This window comes from Arachis stenosperma, chromosome 3 (genome assembly GCF_014773155.1).
Source record: "Arachis stenosperma cultivar V10309 chromosome 3, arast.V10309.gnm1.PFL2, whole genome shotgun sequence".
NCBI lineage: Eukaryota > Viridiplantae > Streptophyta > Magnoliopsida > Fabales > Fabaceae > Arachis > Arachis stenosperma.
This window is the reverse complement of record NC_080379.1, coordinates 47,356,365-47,367,890: the sequence shown is the minus strand read 5'-3', so window position 1 is coordinate 47,367,890 and position 11,526 is coordinate 47,356,365. Positions and strand designations below refer to the sequence as shown.

Here is an 11,526-nt window from a genome sequence, read left to right as displayed (position 1 = left end):
GATCCAAGGCTTTGAGCATCAGTGGATAGGAGGACCCAAATGAATAAAATCCTGGCCTAAGCAACTAAATCAAGTTGTCCCTAACCATGTACTTGTGTCATGAAGGTCCAAGTGAAAAGCTTGAAACTGAGTGGTTAAAGTCGTGATCCAAAGCAAAAGAGTGTGCTTAAGAACTCTGGACACCTCTAACTGTGGACTCTAGCAAAGCTGAGTCACAATCTAAAAAGGTTCATCCAGTTATATGTCTGTGGCATTTATGTATCCGGTGGTAATACTGGAAAACAAGATGCTTAGGGTCACGGCCAAGACTCATAAGTAGCTGTGTTCAAGAATCAACATACTGAACTAGGAGAATCAATAACACTATCTGAATTTTGAGTTCCTATGGATGCCAATCATTCTGAACTTCAAAGGATAAAGTGAGATGCCAATACTGTTCAGAAGCAAAAAACTACTAGTCCCGCTCATCTAATTGGGACTAAGCTTCATTGATGTTTTGGAATTTATTGTATAGTCTCTTCTTTTTATCCTATTTTGTTTTTAGTTTCTTGGGGACAAGCAACAATTTAAGTTTGGTTTTGTGATGAGCGGATACTTTATATGCTTTTTGGCATTGTTTTTAGGTAGTTTCTAGTATGTTTTAGTCACTTTTTAGTATATTTTTGTTAGTTTTTATGAAAAATTCACATGTCTGGACTTTACTATGAGTTTTTGTGTATTTCTATAATTTCAGGTATTTTCTGGCTAAAATTGAGGGACCTGAGCAAAAATCTGATTTAGAGGCTGAGAAAGGACTGCAGATGCTATTGGATTTTGACCTCCCTACACTCGAAGTGGATTTTCTGGAGCTACAAAAGCCAAATTGGCGTGCTCTTAATTGCGTTGGAAAGTAGACATCGTGGGATTTACAGCAATGGATAATAGTTTATGATTAGCCCGAGATTTGATGGCCCAAACTGGCATCCAAACGCCACCCAGAGACCCTTTTCTAGCATAAAACGCCAGAACTGGCACCAAAGCTGGAGTTAAATGCCCAAACTGGCACCCAAGTTAGCGTTTAACTCCAAAGATGGCCTATGCATGTGAAAACTTCAAAGCTCAGCCCAAATACACACCAAGTGGGCCCCGGAAGTAGATTTATGCACTATCTACTCATTTTCTGTAAACCCTAGTAACTAGTTTAGTATAAATAGTACTTTTTACTATTGTATTATGAGTCTTTTTTTCCCCTGTTTTCAAATTCTTATGCCATTTGGGAGGCTGGCCATTCGGCTATACCTAGGCCTTTTATTCTTATGTACTTTCAACGGTGGAGTTTCTACACCTCATAGATTAAGGTGAGGAGCGCTGTTGTTCTTCATGAATTAATGCAATTACTATTGTTTTTCCTTTAATTCACGCCTACTTCTTCTCCAAGATACACTCTTGTACTTAATTCAGTTAAGTCAGACTGAAGGGGTGACCCGTGACAATCACCTACTATCTTCAGCACTCGCTTAGCTAACAACCACAAAGTGGTCTACATGATGTTCAACGTAGTCATTGGACGCCAACCGGAGTATACTCTCTTGGGTCTCTGATCCACGAATTTGCATCGTCTCTCCTAACAACAGAGCATCTGACCCCGTGATTAGGATCTTCGTGGTATAGGCTAGAATTAATAGACAACATTCCTGAGATTTGAAATGTCTAAACCTTGTCTGTGATATTCCGAGTAGGATCTGGGAAGGGATGACTGTAAGGAGCTTCAAACTCGCAAATGTTGGGCGCAGTGACAGTGTGCAAAAGGATCAATGGATCTTATTCTGGCACAAGTGAGAACCGACAGATGATTAGCCCTGCGGTAGTTATGCCTGGTATTTTTCATCCGAGATGAGAAATCTGACAGTTGATTAGCCGTACAGAGACCGTAGCCGGACCATTTTCACTGAGAGGATCATACAGCTTGCCATGGAAGGGAGGACGCATGATTGGATGAAGACAATAGGAAAGTAGAGGTTCAGAAGAAACAAAGCATCTCCAAACGCTTATCTTAAATTCCCACCAATGAATTACATAAGTATCTCTATGTTATTTTCCGTCTTATCTATCTTTTAATTATCAATACTTCATAACCATTTGAATCTGTCTGACTGAGATTTACAAGATGTCCATAGCTTGCTTCAAGCCGTCAATCTCCGTGGGATCGACCCTTACTCACGTAAGGTATTACTTGGACGACCTAGTGCACTTGCTGGTTAGTTGTGCGGAGTTGTGAAAAGTGTGATCACAATTTCGTGCACCAGGCTGTTATCAGATTGCTTTTGTTTTCCAAATAAGTTACCGACCTGAATTGAGTTTTTTTATTTTTTTTCCTTTCATTTTAACTATATCAGGTTAGAATTATGAAGATAAATCATGACTAAATATGATTATAGTCTAATCTCTTAGAATTTTACTTGGTAACAAATAGATTGAAGTTTTTGGTTAAAGCTCCAAAGTGGATTTTGTCAAAACGTTGATCGTGTCATGGCAAGGTACAATGCATACTTTTTCTTTTCACTTTATTATCATGCTATTAATTCATGTGTATCTCCACTTTGATTGTTTTATTAGTTATGAAGTTGGAATTTAACTTATTATTTATGTACTATGAATTCTTTGTTTTCCTTGTCACTTGCACAATGCACTTGAGTTTCTAATTTTAGTTCCCATTTAGTATGAAGTTGTGTTAGTCGGTTTTTTAGTTATGTCCTTTATGGTGACTTATAGTATCCCCCTGAATGTGATTGTTATTTTAAAGCAAAAGACTTTGGTTTATTTAATTTTTTATTCAAGCATAGTATGGTTTTGTTTCTTATTTTATGTTTTTGGTGATATGAAAAGAAGAGTAGTTTGAATTATCCTATGCCGTTCGGATATTGTATGTGTTATTAATATGTTAATTACTTTTTTCTTGTTGTACTTTTTCAAATTATAATTATTTTTTTATATAATTATGCAGAATAATTCTGAAGATGCGAGTGAAGATTGAGATGCTTATCATGATAGTTTATTGACAAAGATGGAAATTGAAAGATGTATGGTTGATGATGATGTCTTTTATTAGAAGCTAAGATACATTTATATGATATAATATTTTGGTTTTTCCTAGTTTATTAGTAGTAAACTCTAAGTGCATTATATGAGTATACTTATTCTACTTTGAGATGTATGAATACTCAAAATTATGATCATCCCAATATTTTTTGTTCATTATATAATTATACTTTGTTTCATTATAATTTTTATTATTTAAAGATTATTGTATGGTATTATTATATATGTATTCATTTTTATTTTATAATAATTAACTAATTTAATTAAAAATACAGGATTATATATAATTATATATATAAACAGAAATTCTTTTTTTAAAAAAATGAGGGACAAAAGGCTACACTTATATAGAGTAGCTATAGGTATACTATTTGTTACATTTATAAAGTGATGCAGTAGCCCTGAAAAGTATAGCATATTCTTTAGAATTATGGTAACTATTAGTGCTGAAAAGCGTAGCATTTGGTCCTAAACAGCATTACTTAAAAAGCGTACCCTATTCTCAAAGGTCAGAAGCGTAGCCTTTGATACAAAAAAGCGTAGCCTTTGAGAATATGTAACACTAATATAGGCATCGCCTACAAAAGTGTCTCCGCGGCCTAAAAGCGTAGCCTTTTCCTAAGGCATCATTTTTTCATTTTTGGCTACACTTTTCAAGTGTACCTAAATGGGTGTTTTTGTTGTAGTGAAATTTAAAACACCATCCGAGCGTCTTGCTACTATTAGACAAAGATAAAAATTAAAAACATGAACTAATAAATAAAGAATGATGTATTTATAATAGTTAGTAAACATTTTTATTTTGATTTGCTTTTGTTGGTCAGATTATAATAAATCGGGTGAATATTTATAATGATTTAATTTTTATAATCCTAGCTAGTTTCCTTAATTAATTGCAGCATATAACTCAATTTAGAAAATGAGATGCACTGTTTCTATGTAACATTATGAATACGGTTCTATTAGGATTCACGTACAATGAAACATTAGTCATAGAAAGATAAAGTTGCACCTGACGCAACACAGCTTACTGTAACAAGGTCAACCTAAACTGAGAGATGTCTATTAGATAAGAAGAAAATATAATTTCCGGGGAGGCCGCACGCAATGTTCTGGCTTCGCATGTGGTTCATGAGCAGAACATCTGCCCCACAACACTAAACCGCGTCGGATTTAGAATCGGAGGGAAACTCACGTTGAAGGAGACGCTGATGATGCTTGTAAGCTGACCTCATCCTTTCATATTGGGACCTCAAGCTGTCTAGTTCCTTTTGGAGCCGTTCGATGACCGTTGTGGCCCCGTCCTGCAAATCATGATTGTGGTCGTCGATTTGTTTTCCATAAAGGTTAAGCAGCTTCGTGATCATAGCCGCAGCGGCATCCTCACGTGCCAAGTGTTGGTCAATAGAGTATCTCCCCACTGCAGTCATCTCTGCACTACAGCAGATGCGGAGCCTAGCAGCGGAGAAATAACGGCCCTAGCCAATAACGCCGCTAGTTTAGAAGATCCCGGCAGAGATCAGCGGCGGTCTGGCAGGTACCGCTAAACGTCCCTAGATATCGGCCGTGCAGTTTGAACCGCTTCAAATTTGGTGTATATATCTTCAACTAACCCTCCTGATTTCACTTAACCTCTTGAGCGAACGAAAGCACGAGCAGAGGCGCGAAGAGCACCCAACCTCCCTCTGGCGCAACCTACCAGCGAGTACACCTAGAAACGTTGCTAGGTGAGTTTCAATTCCTTAATTCAATCCCCCTTTTACTTTACTGCCATTAATTGAAACCCCCTACCCCCAAATTTGCAGAAACCCATCACTTCATTTTGGTAGCGCGCCAAACACGAGCGGGAGCAGAGCCGCGTACCATCTGCTCCACTCGGCGCTTCCGTGTTCGCCGTCGAATCGCGCAGCGGCCAACTGTGGTTCCATCACCGGCGACGAAGTTGAGCATCTCATCGGTAGTGCGTGAAACCCTGACACCGTCCTCCACCGTGCGCGAATCCTAGCTATCGCTGCCTCCCCTTTTCACCGGTTTGTTCTTTCACATTGAGCTTTTCTTCTGGTTTTCATTATTGGTTTAGAGTTCTGAACATGTGTTTGTCCATATCTTCTATAAATTGTGGCTAATTGAAGCGGTTTCAAGTTAGGGATTTCATTCAGTACGATTAATTAGCAGATTGCAAGTTTATCTTCCAAAAGATAACAAATATTAGAGTATAATACCTTTGTCCATGATCATCAACGATGAATTCCTCTGTTAATTTTTATATTCAGTATGGAGACTTGATTGGTTCACGTTAATATCGTCTGTCTCTCAGCCTTGAGTCAATCTCTTATTGTGTAGACAGATAGAGTACTTTTCGCTTTGTGTGATGAGTGTGGAGCTGAGAAACAAGGTTGAGTGGTTTGAGTGAACCTAAAAGCATGTTGATACCATTGGTTTGATTTAATTTTACGGATTCTTTGATGCTCATTCGATTGTTCATTGTTGCTTTATTCCTCCCATTTCTCTTACGATCGATCATCAAATTTATGTGGCCTTCTTAACCGGCTGTAGTTAGTTGTACTTGAAGGGTAATCGTGTGAGTTGGATTGAATCAAGTAATATTTTGGATAAGAGAAAAAAAATCCCATTAGCCTTTGAACCATCACTAAATCCCCTCCCTGTGTATGCTGCTTTTAAACTGTGAAATTAAATAAACTAATCTAGTTACAAGGTTCTGGGCTAATCCTGATTTATAGATGCAAAGTGGTTGTCATCATTCCTTTTAGGTGCATGTACAGAACTGGAAATATGTACATACGCTACAGTTTTCATAATGATCTCCATTGTACTCTTTGCATTCTATCCTGCATCTATGGTCTGCCTCTAAGCTTGGAAATTTGAATCCACTATGATAAATTTTATTTATTAATATTGCATCAATTCATCTTTTGCATATGTGAGTAGTGGAATTGATCATTCTCCTAGTTAGGAAAGGGTTATAGTAAGAAGGATTTGATCCTGATGTAACCATAATATTGTCTATGTGTTATAACCAATACTTACCTGCATTGACAACTTCTCACCACTGCATCTTTTGCCTATTATTAGTAATATTAAATTGAAATAAGCAATATTATGTGAGTTGTGGATAATGTTGGATAATTGATAATATAGTATATTTGATGACATTCTAATTTCCAAAAACTCTGACTAATGAATTAACTGTTGAGATCAAGAGGAGTTACTAAGTTATAACAAACATATAGATACATGAGTCTTTATTCCATTTTTAATTTGACTGATTGGTACCTGTTATGTTCAACAGATTGCAATAGAATAATTAATACATTTATTCATTTATTATATATTTCTCTGCCTGTGCCAGGACGGAAGAATGAACGAGCTAAGTTTTATCTAGCTGTGGTCTATAGAAATATATGTTATGTTAGTCGTTGATTCATATACTCAGACATAGCTGCTGGTTTCACCCTGCATGTTTTATGCCGTCCCATTTTGTCTGCTGTTATGCCATAATACAAGCTGCAAGGCCTAGTTTCTACTATATATTATTATAAAAGGAAATAGATTAGAGAGAGATAGAGAGGGGGCAGATAAATCAGAATATATATGACAGTCTCTTTGTATTTACATGTCACTAGAAGAGAAGCAATTGTTAATCACATATTATTTCATATATGTCTCCTATGAATGGATGATTGACCATTCTTTTAGTTTATATATTAAATAAATTAAAATAGTATGTAACTATGTATACATAACGATTAATCAACAAGGATAAAATGCACTTAGAGTTTTTAAGTAATAGTAATAGTAGGAAGTGAAATTTGTTTTAATAAATATCAATTAGAGATATAATTATTTATGTACTTATTTTTATTAGTTTAAATTTTTTTAAAAAATAATTAGAGGTTTCCTTTGTATTATTATTTATGTGAAACTTGAAATTAGTACTTAATTAGTTTCCGCAGTTAGCTAGCTTGGCTGGTTTATATACTAATTATTGATAGAGAACTTGGTTTACATAAGATAGGATTTTGGTCAATTTTCCAAGTATGAAAAACAATGGAGATATTATATATGGACTCTGCGTGTTTACTTATAAAGTTTCATTTTTTTTAGAATTCTTAGTTACTAAGTTTAGCTTTTGTGCTTTGTTAATCACATTTTTGTTTCCTCTTGCTCTGTTTAAGACCTTAGCACACAAAAAAAATGCTCTGTTCAAGACCTTATTGAGTTTCTCTTTTTTGTTACTTCATTAACCGAGTTTGTTCCCTAAGATTGTGTTGGAATTCTAGCACTTATTATATTTCAAATTGGTTCATGATTACTTTGATTTGTACTATTTGGTTCGCTTTAGTATTAATCTTTGATTTCGTAATATAAAATGACTAGTAGAGCTGTTTATGTAGCCTTACAATAAGTTGAAAGTGAGGAACTTTTGAGGGGTTGGTCTAAACATAACACAGCAAGGTATATATAATATGACTAGTAGAGCTGTTTTGGGGTAGACTAATCAAATTGTGTTCACTTGATATGTTTTTTCTTCATTTGATATGTTTCTTTATATTGTGATAGGACCTGAATTAATTCTTGTTGAACTGCATTTGAATTGTGTATTTACATTTTAGTTCTTAGCCAGTGATCAGGTCATTGATTTTATTTATTCAGCTGATAAATGACAAATTTAAGGTGGAGTATTAGTTATACTCTTTTGGTAATAATATCAATAGTTAAGTGCTAAAAAGGCCATCTTCATTTTAGTGGACAATGTACTTCCTCCTACAGGAGCAATTTTTTAAACCATGTATGAAGAGAAGGATGAAGATGGCTTTCTTTATGTAACATACAGTGGCTACAATTTCTTTGGGGATCTCACTTCCCACATGCATTAGCCATTTTCTTATATTGTTTACTATGATTAATGATTTGTATGATGAATTCATTACAGTTCTCATATCAAGAACCTTGATTTATCTCACTGACATGTACTGTTAATGTATATATAAAAATGATCATAAATGAAATATATAAATTTCTGTGAACCAAATTAAGCTTCAAAATCCTCTTATTCAATCTTTCGACCCTCGTCTTGATTGTTCTTCATGCTTATCTTTGGATGCTGAATGAGATTTTATCTTTTTAACGAGGGTAAATAGTAATTTTATTGTTTGTTACATGATTTGTAATGTTTGCATACAAGCACATGCACCAATCATGTACACCAACCGGCACCAGCTGATGTGAACAAATCTTATATGCAATGTAAAGAGACCATTTTAATTTCAACTTTCCACCCTTACACTAAAATAAACTACATATAAAGCACTTAATTTTAGGTTGTCATAACTGCTTTTCTTCGAATGATTACGTAACATACAGCTAGCTTAGTGGTTGTTATATAGATTTAGTTAGCTTAAGTCCTGTTAGTTGAGTTCAGGAGAAATCCATGATTTTCCAAATATGCTATGAATTTAATTAAATATATATTAGTTAATATTACGTAATAGAGAAGTTTGAAAGGCCAGGGTGTATCACTGAAAATCTAATAAAAAAAAGGATACCGCAAAATGAAAAGGCAACTTGGAAGATGGGAAACAAGTGCTGGAGGTGTGGGAAAAGATGCTCACCAAAATATTTTTCAATTTATTTTACTCTCGACATGAATAGATTCAAAGGCTTTGTTATTTTTTTGTGCACTGTGATATGTTATTTATACTTTTGTGTTTTATATCTTTACACTCTAACTTCTTTTCCTTCCCCCTCTTTTTTTTAAGGAAGCTCTTCTTTTCCATTTCAATTTTTGGCTTCGGAACCAGAAATTCTTTCTTCCATTAATTTTTTAAAAGTGCAGAATTAGACCATGAGTAAGCAACCTTCCTAATACCATTTATATTCTATCTATTATCCCGGATACAAGTACCTTTATCAATGTTTCATTTCTAGGTTATTCTCCCGTTCTCTCTTTTGGATTACTTACTGAATTAATATGGAATATTACTTTCCCGCTATGAAGATTTAATTCTTAAAAAGGATCTTTAATACTAAAATTATTAAAAAGGACCAAATCTTTTTATAATATTTAAGAAGAAGAACCAAATCTTATTATAAGGAGATAAATATATTCTTAACTATACTTTTATTTATTTTTTATAATCTTTAATATATGTTGTTTGATTCTCAACGCTATATAGATATGTATGAATATTCACTTGAGATTAATTAGTTAATTACTTTTAAAAAATTTACTCTAAAAGATTGTTAGGGAGATTTGATTATTAAAATATTAATTTTTAACTATTTATTTATTTATTTTATAATTTTCATATTAATTATTTTTATATTTTTAAAATTTTTAGTAATTTTATTATTTATTTGTTTATTTATTTATTACTTTTATGATCTTTTGTCTTTTTTTTTCGTTGGGTAAAGATCACAAAAATAAAAAATATTATAAAAGATTTGATTCTACATCTTAAACATTATAAAAAGATTTAGTCCTTCTTAATAATTTTTGCATTAAAGGTCCTTTTTAATAATTAAATCTTCCTAACGGTTCTTTAGAATAATTTTCCCTTTAATATATCCCGTTGGACAGTTTGTCCGATTTTTTTATTATTTTCTATTTGTATTTCCTTATTAAATTTTTATTCATTCATTTATATGAACATCATAAAAGTAGATATAGATAAGAGTTGGATCTCAAGGCCACGAGGTAGTGTCGAATACAAGGCCGGGTTGAACAAATTTTTGGATTTCGCATTTGCGAATGCATCCTCCGATGGGATGATACATTGTCCATGTCCTTCGTGTGGGTTCCGGCTATTCCAAACTAGAGAGGATGCATACGATCACTTGCTGTTAAAACCGTTTCCTGCTAAGTATACGTTTTGGTTACATCACGGGGAGAGACGCGTAGGAGAGAGTTCTACTGAGACACAAGAAACTGACCCTAGTAGCGTCTACCGAGATCCAATGCGCGACATGGTTCGTGAGGCATTCAACTTTCCAGGTTCTGTTGTTGATGAAGATGACTCGAGCAACGAAGATTTTGAGGGGGATGCCGAAGAGTTGCCTTATTTGTACAGTGAACTTAGTCAGGTGGCCCATCATTTTGATGAGCTGCTTGAGGATGGAGAGCAGGAATTGTATCCGGGTTGTGCAAAATTCTTGAAGTTGGCTTTCTTGGTCAGGCTATACCATATAAAGTGCATGTGCGACATGAGCAACAAGGCATTTGGAATGATACTAGAGTTACTGTGTGAGGCCTTTGAGCATGCAGAGATTCCGATTTCACTGCACGATGCCAATAGGATCATACGAAAGCTCGGTATTGCGTACAAGAAGATAGATGTATGTTCGAATGACTGCATTCTATATCAGAGCAGCGATCAAGAACTGTCTAGGTGCAAGATATGTGGGACCTCGAGATGGAAGCAAAAGACTAGGAGGAATTCCATTGTCCAGATCAATGTGGTTGCTAAGAAGAATGGGAAGCCGCAGGCAGCGAAGGTTCTTCGTTACTTTCCCCTTGTTCCACGACTGCAGCGGATGTTCATGTCCAGTAAGACATCTTTTGACATGTTGTGGCACAAGAAAGGTCCTAACTCGGATGATTTTTTAAGGCATCCACGAGACGGAGAGGCATGTAAGGCATTTGATAGAAGATATACTCACTTCAGTGGCGATCCACGCAGCGTTCGCTTAGCCTTAGCTAGCGATGGCTTTAATCCCTTCGGAAATCTCAGCTCAAGGTACTCGATCTGGCCCGTGATTCTCATCCCCTACAACCTGCCCCCATGGAGTTGTATGAGACCCAGCTCTTTCTTGCTGTCTATGATTATCCCCGGTCCCAAGATGCCTGGTAATGACATAGATGTCTACTTACAACTGTTGATAGATCAGTTGAAGCAGCTGTGGGGTGGTGTTGATACGTATGACGCTAGCGAGAAAAAAACATTCAAGCTGCATGCTACGTTGATGTGGACAATTAGCAATTTTCCAGGGTTGGACAACTTATCTGGGTAGAATACGTACAGTGGGAGAGCATGTCCTACGTACAACCTGGATGCCGAGTCTAAGCAACTCACGTTTAGTCAGAAATGGTGTTTCATGGGTCATCGACGCTTTCTGAATCAAGGCCACAGATTTTGGCAGGACCGGGTCAGATTTGATGGGAAGGTAGAGGTCAGAGGTCTGCCTGTAACATTGTCGGGTGGAGATATTTTGAGACAGTTGGAAAATATGCATGTCAAGCTTGGCAAGGTGCAAACAGAAGCTGGTAAAGGAGCGCGCGGACAACAGGCTGCATTACAAGATGAGTCTCCTTGGAAAAAAAAGGAGTATATTCTTTGAACTCCCATATTGGGAGTATAATTTGTTGCGTCACAATCTGGACGTGATGCACATAGAGAAAAATGTGTGCGACAACATTATCTACACGAT

At 35.6% G+C, this 11,526-nt stretch overlaps 1 protein-coding gene across 1 annotated transcript; it reads left to right on the top strand.

Moving 5' to 3' along the window:
• The first annotated feature begins 9,744 nt into the window (after positions 1–9,744).
• LOC130966052 (uncharacterized) lies at positions 9,745–11,109 on the top strand. Its single transcript, XM_057890811.1, has one exon. It carries the CDS (start codon positions 9,745–9,747, stop codon positions 11,107–11,109), a length of 1,365 nt encoding a protein of 454 aa, XP_057746794.1.
• The last annotated feature ends 417 nt before the right edge of the window (positions 11,110–11,526 follow it).